Raw genomic sequence first — 23,760 nt, 5'->3', positions numbered from 1 at the left:
AGGTTTCTTATCTCTTTTTGTCCTTTCACTCTGCAGCAAAGTCGCATCGAGGACCGCCTAGAGCGTTTGGACGATGCCATTCATGTACTGCGGAGCCACGCGGTGGGACCGTCAACGGGTATGGCCAGCGGTCATGGAGACATGCACGGCCTCATCGGGGCCGCACACACGCACAACGGCGCCATGGGTGCTCTGGGCAGCGGATATGGAACGGGGCTGCTATCGGCTAACAGACACTCCCTCATGGTAGGACCTGAGTTACTCTGTCTATGCTGTGGTGATGTCATGGTTAGTAGAACCAGGCACATTGTGAAGTCAAGCCTTGTAGGAGTTAAAAAGAAAGCATTGCTTAAATGTTCTGGAGCTTCACCAAAGACTTTAGCCTAAAAGTAAAAAAGAATATCTTACAAACGGACAGAAATTCTGTTACTTCAACACAGATAATCAGAGGCATGTGATTCTTTAAAAAACAGGCTTACAAGATATTCGATGAAACTTGATTCATGCTCCCAGGACTCTAAAAATAAAACTTAAAAACAGCCTTTCCTTTTGTGCTGTTAATTAAACCAGATTTGTATATTTAAAAGTCACTTAGAAAATGTGAAACTTCACACAACTGAAAAAATGTGAGGAAGAGATGAGAGCAAACATGAATGGAGAGGAGGTTTAAACTGAAAACATGAAGTGAGACAGCAGTAATGTTTTCCATATTTAAGACTTTGGGGCCCTTTTTTCAACTTGAAACAATAAACATAAAGAACAAAACAGCTGTGTGACATAAGGAGATGTAGGAGGGCGAGAGAAAGCGCATTATAAAATACAGCGCCCAGTATAAACAATTCCAGATGCTTGAACATCTTCAGCCAAACCTGCGTTGTTTACGTCTTAAAGCTCGGGCAGTATCTGAAATGAGCTATTTTCTATGTGTTAGTTCAAAGTTCCTGTCACTAGTAATCACATTAAAGGTGCTTTTTGTAATCACCCTCTGCAGAATTTAACAAAAACCTTCACCACCAGGGGGCATTGTTTTAACACGATTTTGCACGTGGACTGCCTGTTAACTTTTGCTACCACCATATCTTCAACAGGCTTTGTCGGCTTCGTCTATATTTGTATTTACAATAAATATGCGCTCTCAGTGACATACATGGATAAATAAGGGCTTCAGTGACTCACTGCGCCATCCTGCGAGACAAATTGGTATTACAAAAAATTACAGCACGGCCCTTTTTCAACTTATGTTGAGTCCACTTCGACACCATATGGAATATCTTAATTTACAATAATACCTTTAAAGTCAAATTATGTGCATTTCCAGCTCCACATTGTTATATTTAGACTGTGTGTAATTCAAAAAAAAAAACAACCTTACTTATCTTGTGATGGCCGTTTATGTTGTTTTAAGTGTTTATGACACAAACTGTTTTAGCTCCTGTCCCTGTAAGTCCCCCTTCTTATAAGCTCCCTTTATTCCTATTGGCTGCCCCTCGGCTGGCTTCCGCAAACAGATTTCAGCGTTTTTGAGGACCACCTCGTCCTCTTCTCCTTAAGGAGATTCCACAAAACAAATTCTAAACGTAATAGAAAACATAATTTCTCTTTTTTGAAACCGCCACAGTTGTATTTATGTATTATGTGAGAAACAAATAAGATATTTGAAGACATCATGTTTTAGTTTTCAAAGTTTGCAAATACTCCTCATTTGCAGGCCTGTTTTTTGGCAGTGTTTTTGATCCAACAATGTTTTGTTGTGGCTGTAATGAGCACAGCAGGCTGTAGGGGATGCCAGCAGCACTTTGCTGTGTTCCCACTACAGTAGTTCAGGAGCTTTGTCCCTCTGTCTCTGTTCTTTGTTAAAGTATTTACTTTGAAGTGTTGTTTCCTAAATGGAGAGCACCTGTGGTTGAAGGGCGTGTTTGTGTGCGTTGGTGTGTGTGCTGGCCGGCTCCCCTAGAGATCATCTTCTTCTCACGCATGTCTGTCCAGCTGTCTCTCTATCCTGCAGCTCAGAGTTTCATAGGTGTCCTCCAGTTTTGTCGGTCTTCCTGCGTACAGTCGTATTTTTATTTGTCCTTCCTGCTTCTTTAGTCTCACCATGCGTTTTATTAGGAACACGTGGGCAGCCTATTTTAACCCAACACAACAACCTCTGTGTTTATGAAGCTTAAACAGAAAGTTTTGATTCTACTTGGTGACATTACAGCAGTTGTTGGTGTACAAAGCGTTTCAAACATTTCATCCATCACGTGAGGAGGGCTAGCCCCAGTGCAGCGCTGTTGAACTAGATTACACACACAAATGCTTCTAATAAACCTCTGAGTGTTTAATAATGAGTCAAATTAGGATGTGTCGTTTTTAAGCTGTGCAGAGAAGTCTTAGCTGCTGATCTGCTGATCTACTGGGCACGTTTCCCTCTTTTAGCTTGTGCTTTGAAGGCATGTTGGTTGGGACCAAAGTTGGACACAAACGAAGAAAGTCACCATTTCACTGCCATTAGCATCGTGAAGAGAAAAGGGCGAGGCATCCTTCGTGTGTCCATCCATCCACAAATCATTAGAAACGCTACTCCTTCCTACAGTATTAGTCAGATTTTAATGAAACGTGCATACAATGATTGCCTAAAGGGTGCTCACACAAACTTTGCTCAGCGTAATGGTCACATTTGACAATGGCAAAAAAATGTGTCACTTTCTACCTGTACCCAGTTACAATAAATTAATGTAACCTGTGAATTGTGGGTTATTAGCTTGATGTTCAGGTTTAGAAACTAGTTTTGGGGATAGTATTTGTGGAGAAACTGACAGGTAGGTTTTAGTGTTATGCAGCTACTTTCATCAAATAGTTTTTACCAAAATAAAACCAAATAGGTCAGTTTGGTATTCTGATTTCAAAAGACATTTAAATTGTGCGCTAAAGGAAGCAGTCAATAGGAGGATGATATAATAATGGTAAATCCTGCAAATTAATAGGAAGCTTAATGACATCTCTGTTTATATATTTAAAAAAAAAAACTACTCACAGACTTTGGCTAATATTCAGATTTTAAGTTCTAAGAAACATTTTAAAAGTTTCTGTTAGACTTTAGAGACGTTGAAAATATGCGTTTGACGTGACGTAATTTTAAGTTTGCTGTTAAATTTGCTGGCTTAAAACGAAGGGAAATACTTGCAAACTACTTTTCCGCTTCATCTGGAGATCATTCTAAGCACTTCTTTGCTCTTTGGACGTCCCCAGATACAAACTTGGCATTATGCTTCATGAAGTGATTTGGAATTTCAGCCCAGGAAAACATTTGGCGTTTACTTCTTGTTAAGGTTAATATTTTTCTAAACTACTTTTGGGATTAATAGCAAAACTAATCCAAATACATTTTGGATTTGTTTTTATATGTAAGCAGCCGGTGGAAAAAGAGAATGAAAATGAAGTGACGGATGAGTGCTGAAAAACAGTGTTTACTTTCGGGCTCTTTAAAACACACACGCACACAGAAGCTCATAAATGACTCCCTGTGTTGTCATTAGGACCCATGTGTGTGTGTTTATTCAGGCTTTGGATTATTGGCTGATAGAAAAATAGACTCATTAATGTAAGACTGAAAACACAGCAGCTCTGTAACTGCACACATCACACCCCCTCTGACTGGGTCACATCACTTCACGGGGACTCCCAAACTGTTTCTTTTCATTTTAAACCAGTCCTTATTGGACATTTCTGCAGAAGCGAAGGAAAATAAATTGAGACCTTTTTATAAGATGTTAACTGGCTTAAAATTCTCAGAGATGCACAGTGTGTTTTGGCATCTGTACCATAACAGGTCTCTCACTCCAAAACTGCCAAAACTGTCACATATGGACGCTTGTAACCTGTTGGCATCACGTTTCAATGTACTAGATAAATTTTTAATGGTGCTAATGTTTCCAGAGGCAAATATAAATCCAAGCCTCAAGTTTACCAAGTTGTTTTTAGTGACCAAAGCTAACAGGTGAGTGAAAGCAGAAGTAAAAAGTGAGCGAAATGTAGCACAAAAAATGAAGTCAACAAGTACTGCAGTTCCTCCAGCTGTCACTTTAGGCTGCCTTCAAAAGTGAGCCAATCTCCACAGACTCAAACATTAAAATGCCCAAATTTACAGTCTGGTACAAAAATCAGTCTTACCCTCTGTAGATAGTTTCTCAGTTGTAGTCTTTTACCTTAGCACTAATTAACTGTGTCTCTTCTTTGCAGCCATATTGTTTATGAATGCAGCTTGCTAATCAAACTTGCTAGTGTTGCTAGCTTTTAACTTAGTACTCCAACTTTCATTCATCTAAGATAGCTTCTGACTTCACAGCACAGTGTTGAAGCTTCAAACTCCAGTTCCCTGTCTGATAAACCCTTTAAACTCCACATGTGGACTTGTTTGCTTCTGAAAACTGTCTCTTAAAATAAGACATCGCTGCGTCAGATGCACAGGACACCTTTTGGACATCTCTGAAGCCACAGCAGCAAAATGCTGATTTAATCAATGCTGGATTTATTTTTAGCAAATAGAAGCATGACTGACAAAGACTGTGACCTAGGAGGCGAATATTGTGGTCTGTGTAATAAAACCAGGCTCTTCTGTAAACACCTTAGCTTGCCATTGAATATAGTTAAGGGATATTGTCATAGGTTTGGACAAATAAACTCCATGTACTCATAATTTAATTTAATGAACGTTCTGGAAAATTCGCCACAAAGGCATTGTGGAAATTTATTGGTGTGTGTACAGCATAAACAGGAAGTTTGAAAGGAAGTAACTCCATAGAAATGCAGGGAAAAAAAGAAACAAGTGGAAACTACAAATAAAAAGAGAGAGGAAGGGGTGATGTCATCTCCAAAATGACTCCATTGTCTTTGCACTGAGACTGACTACTTTTTCTATATGCATGCATGCACTATCGCTCCTTTCCTACCTTTCTTCCTTCCCCTTCCCACCCTTTTCCTCAATTTTTTTTCTTCCCTTTCCTGTCTTTCTTTTCCTAGTCCCCCTCCTCTTCTGTTTTCACTCTTTGTTTCTCATTTGGGTTTTTTTTTTCCATTTACTCCCCTACACATGTGACTACTCTGTTTCTTGTCTGTTTTTAATGATTTCTTTCCCAAACACACACACCTTTGTCTCATTTTACTTTGTATTATTACATATTTTTTTCTGTCCTTTTTGTTTTGATGTTGCTGTCTAAATGTACTTACTTCTCTTTCTCTCTTGCTGCACACAGACACACACATACACATACTCACAGCTGTATGTAGTTTGGCAGTGTTAGGCAGAGACGCCTGCAAGCTGAGGTCATAACTCTGGGAAAACAGGTGGTAGACTGATGTGAGAGAGGGAGACATATACAGTACATAAGCATCAGTGCATCATGCACACAAATTAAAATATGTAAAGACAGAAGTTAGCTCATGGGTTCCAACATTTTCCCTTCTGTCATTTAGGCATGCTGTTATTCAAGTGACACTTAAATGATCTTGGACCATCACTGGGCTGATATCAAAGTAGCTTGATCCCATCATTGCATGCTGCCAACAAAGCAGATGAGCAGCAAAGTGATGTGACATTTAACTAAATGTGATCTGATTTAAAACAAATTGGAGAGGAAGAAAAGACTGTGCTCCCCAGACTCTCACTGAAGGTTTTAGAGTTTGTTTTCTGCTCTGCAGTCTGCCTGCCGGTGATGTGTTTAAGTCACGCTCATTATTTTACTGCATCCTGGCTCAGTTTGGAGGGTGTCTCTAAAGAGAGGGGAAAGGTTAAGAGAGAAAAGCCTCTCTTCCTCCCTCCATTAAGCAGGGTTACAGTAAAGTGAAATGGATCATAATCTGCATCAGTGCTGTGAAACACATTTATGTCTTTTAATAATCTGCAACACTAAATTCATTCATATAAGCTGATAGAAATCTACTGCCCCCATTTACCTCCATACAATAGTAGTTACAACCTCCATGTTAAGGCACACCGTGGTTTTTTTTAGACAATGGTATGCTTCCAACAAATCCCTGTGGCCTAAAAGTTTTCTGTGGAAAGCCTTCCCAGAAGAGTCGAGGCTGGAGCAGATTAATGTGCCTGGTTTTTAATGGCATTTTCAGTTATAATATAGAGTAGAATTGTAATGTGCAAGTGGCCCCATACTGCTGGCCATGATGCCTCAAAATAGGTGTAAAAACGGAAGTGATGTGCTGACTGCACAGCAAAAAACTGAAATGAAAAGAAAAAATGTTTAAATGCTTTAAATATGGTTACCATTTATTTCAAAAGAACATAGGTAGTTTCCTTCCTGCTTATATGGTCGTAAAGTTGGGTTAAAACACTTTGCCTTTGCGCTCTGTTCAAAAGCTCTGCAGTGTATTATGAATATTTATGAGAGAATGAGGTTATGATCATTGGGTATTTGTGTTCAGCCTCTTGTTCATGAAGATAATTAGATAAATAAACTGTAACAACCCGGATAATTACTTGATACAGAACATGCATAAATCTCATCCATGTTTATATGAAAATCCAAATGGGACAACAATTTCATTTTTTATTGTTTAATAAATACTCATATTACAAATAAGTAATAGGAACATAGCAAGTATGCTTAATATTGAAAAATAGTACATGTATAACATAAATGAACCTCATCAGCTTTTATATTCAAATCTGTATTTATATACATAAATTAAGGAAAAAGGAAAAAAATGTTTAAAAAAAGATATTTTAAACAGTATGGACATCTTTGCAAAAAGTAGCTGCTGTCATAGATTCAGATCTGAAAATCTTACATACATGTAGATAAATACACTGAATCTATTAAAGAATCAGTACATATCAAGAGTGCATGTAACATAAAGAAAGTTACATTTAAAAAGTTAAAGGGTGAAAGCTGCGAAGCTGCACTTTTAGATTTAAACACAGTAACTGTTAAATGTTTACACAAATTTTTCTTTGTAATTTATCTGTTGGTATCTTAAAGGTAAAGTACTTAAGACTACAAGTAAAAAGTTGGGTTATTTTTTAAACAGAAATAACAGATCATCCTGATGGAATTTGCTCCAAAAGAGGAAAAAATAACAAGAACAACATTTTTCCACATGACATAATTCCATTTCTGTCCACCTATTTTCCTCTGTTTCATGTCTTATATTTAAACGGCATTTTAAGTGACAACGAGTCTGTCGTCCTTCACTCCATTAATTAAATGGAAATTGGGGAAAAAATGCATACATGTCACACCACTGGAAAATGTCACTGTAGTTTCCCTTGTGGAAGTCCAATGTCAATAGCAGTCGTGTGTGTGTGTGTGTGTGTGTGTGTGTGTGTGTGTGTGTGTGTGTGTGTGTGTGTGTGTGTGTGTGTGTGTGTGTGTGTGTGTTGATGTTGCAGGTGCTTTCTGTCAAACGTTCAGTGTGCACAGAGGAAAGGCTGTGTTCAATGTTCCAGTATGTGTAGCAGTGTGTGCGCTTGTTCAAGTTTATTTACAGTTTCATTAGCAAATGTGTATCACAGCTACAGAAAAGTGTTGCATTGTAACTGAGTGGTTTGCTTTTGGGTCTCACAGTGATTTAGCATGTCTTTAAAAACACGTCACAGAGGTGTGAGGGTTTTTCTTTTTTCTTATATTTACTGGAAGATGTTTCCTTGTTTTTTGTTTTTTTCCACTTTTATCATAAAGAAGCAACAAATGAAGAGATTTCCTTTTAATGTTTTTTAACTTTAGGTTAACCAAGTAGTTCAGTCACTAAAATCTAACAAAACACGACTGTAACAAAAATAAGATAAGAGGACGCAGTTACCAACATACTAAGGTTGGGACACCACACTGGACACCCTGCTTTATGTTATCTCCTCTCCTGCTCCGTGCTCTGAATTTTATCCTGCAGAGTTGGTTTTCTTTTTGCTTTCCAACAATAATTGAAAACGACAAATGGAAATTGCAGGAATCCAACTAATGCAGGGTGAAATATTACAATTTACAGAGATGCAAAGTTTATTTTCCTTCTCTCGGATTTGTGACCGCAGCAGCAGGGGCAGGCTTCTCCCTCCTGTTTACGACTGCATGAGAAATGTGTGTCATCTCGTGACCCAGAAATTCTCTTCTTTCTCTTCTCCTTCATCTTCCTGGGCAATCATTGGATTTGCACACTCGTTTTAAAAGAGTGCACTGATCCCACTGATCAGCAGCATTGCAGATGACAGGTACTCAGCACCTTTGCCTTTATGTTTGTCTCTGACTCTCAGTTTGCTTGGTTCATTACAAGAACATTTATACAGTACATAAAATAATGGAATTAATGTTGTTGGAACAGTGATAAAATCTGATAAGATTATTTTAGGATGACATTAAAACAAATTTTTCCATTATCCTTATATTGTTACTAATGTAGAATTTTTACACTGTAATTTTTTGCCTAAAGGTTTGCCGAACAAACCCTTTTAGCCCTTATTAGGTGTGATGGAAATGTGTTGCATATCAATGATTGTCAAATAGTTAAACGAAAACAAACGTACACATGCCTGTCAGACTGAGACATTATCCATCAGCTTATTGTTTGATTTTTAAAAAAAAATAATTTTAATAAATCTGGCAACTTTTTAAACTTGAACCTCTTAACATCCACCAGCCTGGGTATGACAAAGTCTGCTACTGTATTTCCTTCAGCAGTACCATCTGAATGCCTAACCACAAAGCCTCACGCAGTGTAAACCAGCAGTAGTTCCTTAGTATCTACCAAAAGCTCTTAGGTAGGTATTCGGGAGTCTGGGTTTCTGTTAAAATATATGAAACAGGATGTTGACTGATCTATCCACCCCGGCCTCCTCCTGCACAAACTTTGTGGCTTTAGCAGCTGCAGTGGTTGCTTAGCTTGTACACAGCAAGAGAAGCAGAGACTTATGGAGGCACTGTTTGCTCTTTTTTAGTTCATATAAAAGTTTGGGAATCACTGGGATAAAGGATGAGAAACTGGCCGTTGATCCACTTGTGCCCTCTGGTCACTAGGGAAAAATGTGTATTCCCCAGTTGGTTACCGAATGGTTCCTGCTGTTGCTGGGAAAAATCTGCTTCAAAGAGTGAGATCCACCAGAAACTTTTTTGTGATTGCTTTGGTTGCTAACACATTGCCACAGTCACCTGTAGTTGTCTGCAGACATTTGGAGGTTTTTCAGTGTAGCTGCAGCACTGTAAACCTCTTTTTGATTAATTTTATCTGGCTGCTACCAACAACTGTTTGCCAGCTGGTTAAGGACCACATTTTTCCCTAGTGACGTGTGGTTGCCAGAATGTTGCCGACCAGTCTCTAGGCCTGTGTCACTGGGCCCTGAGGGGAAGTTGGTTATTTAAATCATATTCATTACATTTATAATGACTTCTCTTCTTCAGGGCAGCCATTCTTTATTAGTTATAGTCCATCAGAATTAAACCTACAGAGGTATATTTTTTTATTTTTATGTTTAATCAAAGTTGCATTATCATGTGAAAACTGTAAAATTTATTTTGTCTGTTACGAAGTTGTTGTGACATGTTAATGAATTCGTGACTGTTTTTAAAAGTCTCCCTGCTGCATTCAGGGACATTCTGACATCTCCGTTTGTTGAAAAGCTGATATTATATTTAAACCTGAAGAATGGTGCCTAAGTGGGTGTGGCTGCACCTTGTGGTATCTATCGGGTTTACACCAGCAGCAGATCAGTTTATGTGTAATTTATTTATATTTTTCTCCTCCATCTGTCTCCTCATCTTCTCTCCTCGTTGAACTAAATTAAGGAAGAGACAGGGAAGGCTTGTTGAAATATAAAAGCCCTCCATTAAAAATGTACGAAACCCTCTCCGTCTCTCTCTCTCTGCTGCCATTTTACATTTGGGAATCCAGGCGGTGATGAAAGGCAGAGAACGGAAAAGAAAAGACAGAAAGAAAGACGAGAGGCAAACAATAAATAAGGGAGCAAGCAGACGTATGGACGGATAGGTGGAGGGCGCTCAGTTTGAAACACACACACACATGCGCGCACAGAAACACACACCCATGCTGACAAGCCTGTCGACATTTTGTGATATTTGCACGGAGCGAGAGGGGAGTTTGGCATGTGGTGGGCAAGACCTTGCTGTCAGCCAGCTGGATTAACAGGCAGACAGAGGGATTTGGTTTTCAAAACAACCTTATTTACACTATGGTTATCCTAGGATACATAAAAACTGAACTAGTGAAGCACAGCATATAAGACATTTAAAATATATGTCAAAACATAACTTCACCGTTAAGATTTGATCTAGTTAAAAGCTGATTTTCTGAAACTAACACCAATGTGTAACACCACCTCTAGACCTCATTGTCTTTAAAAGTATTAGAAGCTGAAGGAAAAAGTGTGATGTCATTGGGTACTTATTTAAAAGGGAAAACCAATAAACATACATTTGTGTTGTACTTTCATCTGCACAATCCATATACACTGTTTCCCCAACTGTAGCCTTCAAACATGCACTAAAATAAAGATTTTTTCTAGATATTCCCCAGCAGATATTAACTGGTCTTTCCCCAGTAAGAAGCCTATGTGATGTCAGATTGTGCTGATACGCGAAAATCAAAGTTAATTGTCTGGTAAATTTTTCTCTAGCGAGTGGGGATCATATGTCCTTCTTCCTGCACCTCAGGCACCTCCCTCACCTAAACCACATGGAGCACGTCCAGGAGTGCAATGCCGTTTAAAGCAGACTAGTCCCTGCCATGTGCTGCATGTGGAAAATGTCCTGACTTGTCCTCAAATTGTCACAGAGTTAATTTGTGAAAACAGCTTCTGTTGGACTTAAGTAAATGTTTGCAATAGCATGCATGTCCAAATTTCATAGGGCAATAAACTCCAGATTGCACCGATGCATCCGCCAGTGTTTGAGTGATTTCTAAAGCTCTGTATGCATGTATATGTGAATGGATGACTAGAAAAGCAACACATAACATGATGTCTATTTACCAATGCAGCATCCGGGATTTCCTAGCTGGATGTGCTTTCTACTTTCCAAGTTGGAATCCTGGTCCTGCTTTTATTTTGAGTGTCATGTGTTTTTTACACTAATACCAACTGAGGCACACGGTGCAGCAACTGATCATAAAGACTTTTAGGAGCGCCAATTTCACGGTGCATATATGTTCTTACAGAAGTTGAAGAATCACATAACCTGCAGTTTAGTGACACAAGAAGGAACCTGCTGGGGCCAGCTGATGCTGAGCTTATCAGCAGCTCAGAATTTTGTATGGGGGGATTTTACACATCAAAGTCCATTTCCTGGTCTTAGCGAGGAATGCATATGTGAAAAAATGTGTAAATCCCAGAGCAAGCGGCATGATAAATCGCCTAAAGTGACTTTACTTTGAGTCGGTGTCTTTGGAAAAGTTTGAGAAAGAAATTTGCTCACCAGACTTCTGCAGCCTGCTCTTCATCTCAGCGTGAGACCAGCGAATCAACGCTTCATTAGCTGCTACTAGCAACACCCCAGAAAAACTCTTATATAATTCATTCAACCTTTATATATGTAGTATGGCCCAGTGATATCAAGTTTACCACCTTTGCATGGGTGCCCTGTGCACAGAGGACTATTAAAACACATGCATTTAGGGAAACATTAAAACTATTAAACTGCAACGAAAGTATACGAATAAAATGGATGAAGGATGAGAACAAGCCAGGTGAGAATGGTTGCTTCATTTAAACCCCTCATTATGGAATCAGGCCAAGTCAATATTAAATTTATAAACCACTACATAAGAAGGTGGCCCTGAACCACTAATACATACATCTAGACTGCAGATGACGACAGCCAAATGGAGACGTCACTGGTTGCTGATTGGTCAGGGTAACATATCCACTCCCAAAACACCATGCACGAACACTTTGTCAGGCTGGGGGAACGAATAAAATAGCAGCGCGGAATAGGCTCATTATAACAGTGTGTCTATGCAAAGTTTGAGCTGCCATTCAGCTTTGATTGGTGTGTAAGGTCTGTACCCGACATTCACATCGGACTGTTTTACAGCATACCCATCATCATAATTCATATTTATCAACTGCCCCGCTGAAATGTTCAAAGTAAAACAAAGCTCAGGGAAGGGAGGGTGAGAAAGAGACCAGAACCACAGGATGCCACGAGAAAGCTGGCATCACACACAAACACGCCCGCACACACACACACACACACACACACTTTAAAAAAAAAACCATCTCGTGCCAAAACAGTGAGTCCCTGCTGGAAGCTACTTGGTGCTCTGGGAATTAGAAATCCCACAATTAAACATATGGGCATTAAGATAATTGTCAGTTGTTGTGCTGTCATGTGTGTGTGCATGTACATGTGTGTGTGTGGTAGACAGATGGATAGGATTCAGCAAAGAACACACAGACACACACACACACACACACACATGCACCCATACAGTATTTCCCTGAAACCCACATGAAAAACAAGGAGACACAATTTGGAGCCAAAAAAAGAAACTGTAAATATACATGTCAGACATGCAGATATGAACCTGTACTGAAACACACAATCACACACGAACACACACACTGGTGAAAACAGGGAGTCTGGAAAATTGGAAAAATGGAAAATTAATAATAAAAAGAAAAGCACTGATGGGAATGATGCATGTGAGATTGGAGAGATAGGAGCGATGGGGATCTTCAGTGTATTAGAAAGGGTGAGGATGCCCTCAACAGGCCAAAGACAGAACTACAACATCTCAGGAAAGAATGGAAGGAAGAGTTCATTACGATTACAGTGTTTGTTTCATGAAAAGTGAAATGATACCATAAAAATTCCTAATATAAACAGACAATAGAAATGAAATAAGTACTCTAATTAGTAATAAATTAAAGTAATAAAAGTCTTTTCCCAAATCTTATCCCATTACCTCGGTGGGTTGTCCATGACCTGGGGGATTTTAAGAGGGTAAATGAAATTCATACATTTGCTTCATATAAATATCCATACTAAAGGATTTTTAAAACTCTTGTTAGAAACTGATAAAAACTCAGCTTAAAATAAAGAAATTAGTGTGTGGACTAGTGCTTACTGACTTTCAAGTGACATGTAGTAATGTTTAGTATTTTTCTTATGGTCAGAAAGTCATGCAAAATAACCAAAGCCATCAGTGAACTGATCTGATTAAAAGGATATTGCCTGTGTAACAAAGCCACAGAAATCCATTGTTGTCCAAAAACTGTTGAAAACACATCAGTGTTGCAGATGTTGCACTTGGTGACATGTTCCTTATTATAATGAACACACACACGGACTCAACATAAGCCATCCTGCTGCCAAATTCAACAGGGTGTGCTAATCCGCCTTTAGAAGTAGTCCCCAGTAACCTTGTATGATTTACCTGTTTAAAAACTACAGAGTGTTTTTTTGTTGTCCGTGGGGCTCTTTTCTCCTTTCTCTGTCTCCTCACCCCTCAACTGGTTGAGGTAGATGGCTGATCCTGGTTCAGTAGGAGGTCTCATCATGTTAAAAGACTTCTTACTTTCCACTGTTGCCAAGTGCTTGCTCATAGGAAAGACTGTCTCTCTTTAATATTATAGTCGTTGCCTTTCAATGTGAAGTGGCTGAAGGCAAGTGTTTTTTAAAGTGGCAGTGTATAACTTAAATTTAATTAATTAAAGTGACAGACATATATATCGTTGTTTTTAATCAAGGTCAAACTCCTTTAAATTCAGAAGGCTCATGAGATCAAAACCCTACTGGTAAAGAAAACCTCCACAGAAATGACAAAAGTTAAGACATTCTACAAAAGAACCTGGAGAACATCAGAGTAGGCCAATGCTCAGATTACATCTGGATTTAGAACTGGAAGATGCTTTGTTTTGCAGTCCTGACTGTAGACAGAATCAGAGCAGCTGTTCGTTGGCATGAAACTCTCCCTCACGCCTTTCCTCTCTGTTCTCCAGGTGGGCTCTCACAGAGAAGACGGCGGCAGCGTGGGTGGTTTGCGTGGAGGACATTCGATGGGGGGTCAGGTGCCGGTTCCTCAGCTGCCGGTTCAGTCAGCCACCTCGCCGGACCTCAGCCAGCCTGACCCGTACCGTGGTGAGACCCTACACACTCAAAGATAAATTACAAAAACGCTGCATCTGCCAGTGTCCCCAGATGAATGTTCCCTGGCTCACACTGAAGCATAAACCTGTTTCTCAACATCAAGTGTTTATATGGAAAAAAATCGCTTCGATTCAAACGTACGCAGAAGAAAGAAAGAAAGTACTGGTATTCTCGACTGTGTCTTTCTTTTTACCAGATGTTTCATTTCATAAATAAGAACAATGTCCAGATAAAGAAACAAAGATGCAGTGATGGACAAACAGTACCAACATCTGCCACTGCTTCGTGTAGGCAGAGGAATCTCACATCAAGGGTTTGTTCATGTGCAAGCACAAGAAAGGAGTGTTTCTGGGCCTGTATGATGATAATAAAAAAGTAAGCAAAGACAATGGACAAACATGATTTAAAACAATACAACGATCCAAGAAAGAGTAAAGGCAGCATCTCTCAAGTAGATGATAATTAGTAGGAAGAAGGAGGAGAAGAAATTGTCCAATTAATCAAGTAATCTAAAAAAAGAAAGAAGAAGAAGTAAACAAACAGAAGAGAGAAAATAGGAGGTCTGGAAGTTAATCCCAACACAGGACAACCAAAAAAGTGCAACCAGAAAACTTACAGAAGAAGAAAAAGAAACTGGAGATAAAATTGAGGAAGAGAAAACTGGGAAAACTTTACCTGGGTCAGGTTCAGAATGCTGCGAAGAATTTCATCGCCCGAGCAGGCTAAACAAATACACCGTACGTGTGATATGAATATGCAGGAGGGAAATGTGTATATGAGTGCGCTGTGTAGCAAATTAGCCCTGTGCTCAATTTTAAAGGCTGAAAATGACTCTGCTGGCAGCAAAGTTCAGCCAGCGCCGACCACAGCCAAGTGTGTAATGAGGTGAGAGGGAGAAAACACACATACACACACTCTGGCAGAAGAAGAAGAAGCTATTACTCCTTACTTCTGCATCCGTTCATAACTCATACACACACACAGGGCTGAGGGTGTGTGGAGGCTGTAAATAAAGGCTATTAAAATGGATTTGGCAGCAAGCGCACAATTATAGTGGCAGACCTGTGGCTTCCTCCTCTGTCTTCTTCTCAACTTCAAAACAATTATTAACTTTAATAGTTATGTTATATACAATATTGATGGTATATTGCGCACATACTTATGCAATATTTATGGTATTAGCTCAACAAACTGGGTAATGTTATTTCAGTGTATAACATGTGCTGATACGTGGATTTCTATATTATTAATATAATTTTAATAGTCAGTTCTCCCAAATTAAACACGGCTTTCAAACAAACACAATCCATTTGGACAAAAGGACAGATTTGGAAAATAAGGACTTATGTCAGTCTTTGCAGTTGTGATTCAGAGTTTTAAACATGTCACGCATCACAGATTCATTTCAGCCATTATTTATTTAAGCCATGAGGTTGCACATATAGGCCTGCAAAATGCCAACAGAAGAGTGTAGCCTGGTTCTCTGAAGCTTACATGCAACAGCCTGTGTTCATAATGTTTCATATTCACTTTTGCTATATAGTTTTACAGCCAAATACAGTTTCTGTTGTCAATAAAGACGAGTATGAAACATTCACTAAAGCGCAGCCCATACAAACTACATATTAACAGTTACAACTTAAGTGCAGAGAAACTTCAAACATGAGCTGCTGCTCTGCATTTCTAAAATCCTGATTAAATTAGGCAGTTTTGTCTAGCAAAAAAACAGCACAAGCATAAGTTACGTACAAATGCTGTACTGCAGTATATATATATATTTATGTGAAATTACCAATTAGAAAGAATGTTGGAAGTGACCGAATGTTTGTTTCCTCTCACACAATCATTTATGTCTATGTCAGCTGCCCTAAGATCACCAGAACGCACCGATAATGGTCCTCTCTGTTGCTATCTAACTGATAATGATAGTAATTTCATTTCATTTTTTTTCAAAAATGTATAACAACAAGTAACAACAGAAATAATTTTTGACAACATAGAATTGAATTAAACAGGAAAACCACAAATTCATGACCAAAAAGGTGTAGAGTGAAGCCTTAGACTATTATATCTTCCCTTTTTCCAGAGAATATTCTAAACTAGAACAGTTTTCTAGCTGGATTTTATAAAAACAAAGACCAAAGAATGTAATAAATGAAGAATAAATAATAACTAATGTTTCAAAAACAGTGATATGAATTGGAGTAGAAGTGGAGAGCGGCACCTTATTGAGAGCTTATGGTGCAGGGCTGGCAACTGTGTTCTATAGAAAGTAGCTTTGATTTGTCCAAAACATTGCTAGATTTGTTGATAAGTACTTAAAAAAACCACAGTATCAGAAATAATAACTGCAATAATTAAAATAGATAATAGTAGGAGAACACAAAAGAAGTATATACTGGGGTTTGCTACTAAATACTAGGAAATAGCTGTAAATATATAACAACTTTGGCAAAAAAAAAAAAAAAACTCTGTTCATGTAGCAGCACATTGTTCAGAATAAGAGCCTGCTGGACAAAGGACACTTTGAGGACCTTTAGTCAGTTTCAGATTTCATTTGTGCGGTGCATTGTGCTGTAGCACTTTGTTAACACCACACAGCTTTCCAGTGTTAACACACTTCAGACTTAACCTCTGCTCACAGCTTTTGAGAACGCCAAGCGGTAAAGGAAGCTAGAACACGAGGGAAGGACGTGAGTAAGACAAAAGAAACAGCCCTGAGAAGAAGCCTTAATTAACATGGAGGTGCGTCCTCAAATTTCGCGTTTGTCTCCGGCGGCGTCACTTTGTGACTGCGTGTTATCAATCAGCCATTCAGAAGCACAAAGTCACTTTTCACAGTTTAACGTCTATTTCGCTGCAGCTATTTATGCACAAACACACAGTCGATTGTATGTAAAGAGACACACACACACAAACACACCAACCAAACACGGGCCGTCACTCAAAGCTGCTCACAAAATGCCTCCAGTCAGGCAGACGGGGATTCAAAATGGCCGACAGTTGGCTGGCGTGTGTGTGTGTTTGTGTGTTAGTGTGTGTGTGTGTGTACGGGGTGAGGGGAACACAGTGCTCGAGTGTTTTGTGTTGACTGAGATGCTGGCAGCGTCCCAGTGACGGATCCATACAGACGTCAAATAAAGACTGCACTGTTCAGCTGAGGAGAGACACAGTCAGAGGGTAGAGAGGCTGTACGACTGCACCACGACTCTCCAGTGGCGCCATCTTGGAGGTTGACTAGAGAATTAATAGGGTTCAACCAGGACTGATGCTGCATTCATGTTGGAAGCCTGTGAAGACGAGGAACACCATCTGAAATGCTAACCTAAATGAGCTGTTTTTAACCCAACAAGTGAAACCAAATATAGATACAAAGTGTCAGTTTCGGTTTTTTTAATCAACATATCAGACATTATATCAGGTTCATCAAACTGTTACATATAGAGTACACTTTCTCATATCTCCACCTCTACTATAATACCCATCCAGCTCTTGTTACAGTGCTCTGTAAAATATCATGTAAATGCTGCATAATGGTTACACGGCATGTAACCATTACACTTCAAATTTATAGCAGATGCTTCTATTTAAAATTAAACATTTTATCACAAAAGCAGCAGATATCGGAACAGTTTTTTACTTTTTACACACGTTTAACGTGATAGTTTTAATCTCCACATGAATGTCAATACTTTTTAAAACTGAGAACAAACCATGAATGTCAAAATCTGGTAAAAGTATTGACTTTAAACAGGACTGTAAGTACATTTCATTTCATGGGTCCCTGTGTTTTCTTGCTTGTAATAGAAACAGCTCGTTTTCAGCAAATATTAGTCCCGTGCTGCGGTGGCACCTTGTGTTTATGTTAAAGTTAAGCATGTTAAGAGGATGGCTGGTTATTAAAACAAGCCTTACACTTACTTACACTTAAAAAAGGTGGAAGAATCAACGTCTGTGGGTTTAGATTATTATCCTAAAATGAGCTGTAAATAAATAAATGAATAAAATCTTGTCAAGCAAAGAAATGCTATTCCATGCAAGAGATTACCCCTAAAATTATGATTTCATATAACAAAGTTCACTATTCCCTTCACAAACTGGCACATTCTGGCTCTTTCTGGCAACCAATCATTTATTTATTCTGCCAGCTGTATACCTGTGTACCGGGCTCATATGCGTTTACCTGTTTGCACCTTTTAACCCCTCCCATCTTCTCATTTCTTCTCCTGCAGCTCTGTCCGGAGGCCTTCAGGGCCAGAGCACCTCCTCCGTAAGCTCGGAGATCAAGTCTGAGGACGAAGGAGACGAGAACCTCCTGCAGGACTCGAAGCCCCTGGACACCAAGAAAGAGGACCCCGACAGCAAGGAGCTCAAATCTATTGAGAGGTCAAGATCTAGGTAACCCCGCCAACCTCTTAGGCGTTCGCTTCCATCAAAACCCTCAGCTGGGCTGGGACACGCGTTTTCCCAAAACACCTCAGCGCTCGGAGACCTCTCTGGTTCCTTGTGTCATTGATAAAGAGCAAGGCAAAAATAGAGCATGCTGAAATTATAAACCACGATGTGACCAATATGGGATAAAGCAGAAGTAATAAAATGCTCAAATAGCAGATTTCAAGGGGGAAAAAACTAGCTAGATACATGAAAAATCAATGTGAAGAATTCTTATTTGTGTTTTATTATATCTTTTTACCTTAAATAATTGACTTCCCCTAAATATTTACTTAATTTAAAGTATTTTTCTCACTTTTTGGAAAAGGACCACAGAGAAGGACTTAAAGCTTTGAGTGTTTTGGGAACCAGCCTCTGGACTTTGATGAAGTGACCAAGTGTGTTGAGAAGCAGCTAAATATTTCAGTAAACAACGAGACTTTGTGTACAGAGTCCGTGTTCACCTGGCATCTCCCTTTTTAACTGAGCTGCTGGTCAAGTTACGGCGCTGTTGAGGGAGGAACAGAGGTTCCTGGTGGACATGCAGCTCCTGTTTGATCCCGTCAGTCTCTCCATGGTCTTGAGCCTGGTTTTAACTGTTTCTCACACACCAGAGTAGAGCCCGCAGTCAATATTCTCAAAGAAGTGTTGTCTCGCTGTGTCAGGGTCGGGAAATCAACTGCAATGAAAACACTTATGGATATTCTTGCTGTTGGCGAGAAAGCTTAATGTTTTAAAGGTGTGAAACCTACTCATTATGAATGTAAACACTTAAGCAAGCAAAATATGAAGTGATAGAAAGTGTTTGGTTTTTTTTCCCGTCCTGGATACAGTGGAGCAGCCTTCAGCCCTCCAAAGATAAACAAGCTGTTTATTGTGGTTTCTTTTCACCTGGAGGACGACTCAATTGGAAACATTTGGATCCTAAACCCAGAAATTTGTACATGATGGTGGCGGTCATGTTGATAATTATGAGGTTGATGATACTGAAGGTTTTTGAAGATGAAGATGAGGAACATAATACTTGTTTTTTTTTTAACTGATGCTTTTTTACAGGGTTTGGGAACATATTGTCATGTGATCCAGCAGGAAGGCACACATTTGTATAACTTCTTAACTCAAGCTACCATAAAAGTAGAATTTCTACCAGCAGGGTTGTGCAGTCTGATTATTCGGTGCATCTTTGCAGAGGAATTGCACGGATTGCCTACTTAAAAAAACTATATATATATCTGATTGTCTTTCTTGTCATAAACTAAGCACTCTTTCTTATTATCTTCTTATAAACTCGCTCACTCTCATGTTGTCAGCAGAATGCAGCATGGCACATGATTAACAGCAGTGAGTGACCCAGTGTCCTGAAAGGGTTCAAAGTGACAGAAAGCAGAAGGCAGAGATTTGTGAAAACGCCCTTTAGCCCTAAGTTGAAGTGACCAGCTTTGTATCCAGGCAACCATATGCACAACTAATCACGTGATCACAAGAGTTAAAAAAAATCTGTGGTAAAAGTTGTTATTATTTTGACTGTTATTGCACCCCAGAAGATTATCAGACACCCCCTACTAACCACACCTCTGTGTCTGGCTCCTCAGCTCATTGAGACTAGCACCTTGTGGATGTTTTCATTATATACCAAAACACGCTCTCCAAATTTGACAGTCTGTTTAAGCCACAGATTTTCCCATGTCTACCTGTTGTTGTGCTGTGACACATCAGAGTCACTCCCCATGTACAGTGTTGCCTGCTTTTTCAGTCCCTGAAGGGAAACTCAAACTTTATTCAGTTTGTATTTAAGATGTGAGTTGTTTCTAGCCTAACAAACCTGAGTTATAGATATTTTTCAAAGGTAAAAATGCTTAAACAATCACGAGGACGCTAAGAGACTTGTCAGTCTCATAACCACTGCAGAGATCAAGTGGAATAAGGCATTTTTGTTTTGCTGTTAACCACCAAATAAACTAGCTTAGCTAGTGACAGCTAGTTAGAAAATATCCAGGCCTGGAATATTCCAGGCTTTGATATTATATACATTGTATGTTATGTATCTAGTTATTATGGATTGATTCTAGATACATAAAACATCTTGAAGACTAAAAGAGCCTTCACTGTCACTCTGTTGAAGAGATGCTGTATATTTCAACTTTGAACAAACAGTGTTACAATACTGTAGTATACAGTGTGTGCTGTAAAACACAAATACCTTCTGATGAGTTACCAAAAGTGATATGGAAGTAGCATGATCAGCTGATCCCAGTGCTGAGTGGGAGAGTTAATCTAGTTAGTGCTGCTGTGCAAACAGCAGTCTGTGTGCATGCTGCTGAAGAAAGTCTCTCCCACCAGCACTGCGTCAGATTGATTTCTATTATTACTGTGATGCAAGTGAGCCACTATTATTAGCTTTTTTATGTTTTTACCTAGTGGATTTAAGAGGGCAAGCAAAGTAAACAGAGTTCCATATCAGCAATTTATTTCTGTTTTTTCCATGTAAGTCTTCTTTATTTCAAGAATTATCTTCAAACTGCTGCTTGATGTGACCCCACATCAAGTAGAGAATATGTGACAAAGTAAATAAAAAACAGAGTAGCCCTTGAAACTGCCAGAATGCAGCCCAGCATGGTGTCTGTTCCCAAACCCTGCTGTTGTTGTAACCTTGCTTTTGCAAACCTGCAGCACTGTAGGTTTGTATTAAAACGAGACAGGTATGCAAACACCACCTTCATCTTCAAATCCTCCCCCTCGCTCTCCTGTTCTCCCACCTTCATCCCCTGCTTCCTCTTCCATTTCTCGTCCTTGTCTTCATCGTTGGTCTCTGTAGCAACAATGACGATGAGGACCTGACTCCAGAGCAGAAGATGGAGAGAGAGAGGGAGCGAAGGATGGCCAACAACGCACGGGAGCGTCTTCGCGTCCGCGACATCAACGAAGCATTCAAGGAGCTCGGCAGGATGGTCCAGCTGCACCTGAAAAGCGACAAACCTCAGACAAAGTTGCTGATCCTGCACCAGGCCGTGGCTGTCATCCTCAGTCTGGAACAACAAGTCCGAGGTTGGTTTCAAGTGAAGCACTGCATTACAGCACGTACAATTGCCTTGTATGTATTTTAGGAAATAGAGTGGTAATAAAATATGGACATAACTTCCAGATCTGAAAAGTGAAGCCAATGAGGAAGTCATTTAAACCTGTGTTAAAGTGTATTAGAAAACCTGCCTTCAGCTCGCTTGCTCTGTGATCTCATTAATGACTTTCCTGATGAGTTTATGGTCCCATTGACTGTAATTTAATTTGTATAAAGCAGATAAGAAGTTTTCATTTATTCCCGTCAAACAACCTGAAAATAAACAAATAAAACTGTCAGTGACCTTAAACCCTCTTCTTAAAAGATATAACTGCTTTCATATATATGTCTTATTCACAACAAATAGCATGAAAAACTACTAACTAACTAGAGGCCTTTTTGGAAAGAAACAGAACTGAAAACATGCTTGAAAATGGCTGTCTGAGAGAACTGTGTTACTTCTTGGTTTAAAAAAAAGGCAAAAGAAATATGTTTTAAGCAGTTTACCATGATTGAATTAGGCTTCAACCATATCCCAGTTACAAATATAAGGTTTCTAAAAAAAAGTCAATTTTGAGGTTTTCTGTCTAAAATGTTCCCTGAGATATCCAGATGTTTCCGTCAGATAAAAGCACGATTTGATTCTGACTTTAAACCTGCAGGTTTAGGTGATAACACATATACATGTAGTGTCCCAGGGTCTCCAGGAGAGGGCAGTAGTAGCACCTGTTGAATGTGTTCTTCTAGACCGTAGTTTTGGGTTCTTGCCATCAGTCTGTGGGGATCGATGAATCCAGCTGAAGGAGAAACCTCACTGAGTAATGGACATAAGAGAAAACACCTGAAAACCATTCTCTGTCTCCTTCTGTCCAGAGCGAAACCTGAACCCAAAGGCGGCCTGTCTGAAGCGCCGCGAGGAGGAGAAGGTCACCGTGACATCAGACGGGACTCCCCTCTCACTGGCCGCAGCGCACCACTCCGCCGCCACCATGGGTGATGGGCCGAACCCCATGGGACAAATGTAAAACGCAGCAACATCTCCTCCCCCCTGAATGGTCAGAAGATTTCACTTATAAACTAATCTGCTGTTGTACCTTTAACTCAAACCAGAGAATCAGTCATTCAAAAAAACAGTGCAAAAATATAATTGAAAGAATCTCATCACAAATCACAAGCAGAAAAAACATGCATGCAGTGACGATAATTTAAGCTCAGTAGTGTGAAGTCAATTTTTGTGTTTTGGCTTTTAGTTAATAAATTGGAAGTTTCTGTTTTTAGGGCTGTCTCCACGCATGGCAAGTTATAATTTGTTCATCACATGCCTGCCATTACTTCATGTGCTGTCTGTGTACTTTTTAACTATTTCAAACATTACAATACAACATGAGAAATCTCTTTGTCCTCACACCACATTAGAAATATAACATTAGTTTTAATGGGATCGATACAGTGAACTGGTCAACAATAAGATCACCGTTTAAGATCTGCTGGTTTCCCAGAATAAAAGCTGTAAAATCTAATATGTCCACACTGAATCATTACTTATACTGGATTATTAGCAGATCTCTTTATTGGTTGAAATTCTGCTGTTTTTGGGAATTTATTTTTAAAGACTACACCCAAACAGTAAGTTTATTCTGCGTGTGCAGAATAGAATAGAGCTGAGTCAGGACCACTATAGATGTTCCATCTCCAGTCATTTAGTTTGATGGCATGACTGTGCTCTGGGACTACGCCACCCTTATGTGTGCAAACCTGGAGGTAGGAAAAGCAGATCACAGCACAATAATTTAGTCAGATGCAGCAGGAAAAGAGGAGCTGGGTTGCAAAGTGGCTTGTAGATCTGCATTATCTGTGTGGGCAGGCTAACACAGCGTAAATAGAATAACCTTTATGATATTTGCTAATTGGGCATGTTTGAAGGGTATGAGCTTATGTGGGCTGCTAGGAATGTGGCTGAGTGTGATTACTCGATTTTATGAGCTTTAATTTAAAAACAAAATAATCAGGCTGAGATTGAAATAAATTGGTTCCTGAACTGCACTCACATATTTTTTATATTTTGGTTTTTATATTATTAATTTTCAGATGGCAAAAAGCAGAATTGTTGTTTAAAAGGTTACAACTTACACAGACAGCATGTGAATCAAATCTCCCATTATTTGACTGAATTTGAAGAACAGAGCA

At 39.3% G+C, this 23,760-nt stretch overlaps 1 protein-coding gene across 9 annotated transcripts in view; it reads left to right on the top strand.

Annotated features, from left to right (window-relative positions):
• The window catches only part of LOC134618721 (transcription factor 4-like), a 235,360-nt gene that overhangs the window by 208,404 nt on the left and 3,196 nt on the right, over positions 1 to 23,760 (top strand). For 4 of the 9 annotated variants that reach the window (XM_063464252.1, XM_063464251.1, XM_063464248.1 and 1 more), the window contains 5 exons: positions 37 to 246; positions 13,940 to 14,078; positions 18,320 to 18,485; positions 21,334 to 21,563; positions 22,447 to 22,594. In XM_063464252.1, coding sequence (XP_063320322.1) covers positions 37 to 246; positions 13,940 to 14,078; positions 18,320 to 18,485; positions 21,334 to 21,563; positions 22,447 to 22,594 — 893 coding nt within the window. Of the gene's footprint in view, positions 1 to 36; positions 247 to 13,939; positions 14,079 to 18,319; positions 18,486 to 21,333; positions 21,564 to 22,446; positions 22,629 to 23,760 lie in introns of all 9 variants that reach the window. The other 5 variants (XM_063464254.1, XM_063464249.1, XM_063464257.1 and 2 more) reach the window with 3 other exon arrangements.

This window comes from Pelmatolapia mariae, linkage group LG20 (assembly GCF_036321145.2).
Source record: "Pelmatolapia mariae isolate MD_Pm_ZW linkage group LG20, Pm_UMD_F_2, whole genome shotgun sequence".
Lineage (NCBI taxonomy): Eukaryota > Metazoa > Chordata > Actinopteri > Cichliformes > Cichlidae > Pelmatolapia > Pelmatolapia mariae.
The sequence above is the reverse complement of the archived record's forward strand: the minus strand, read 5'-3'. Positions and strand labels throughout refer to the sequence as shown.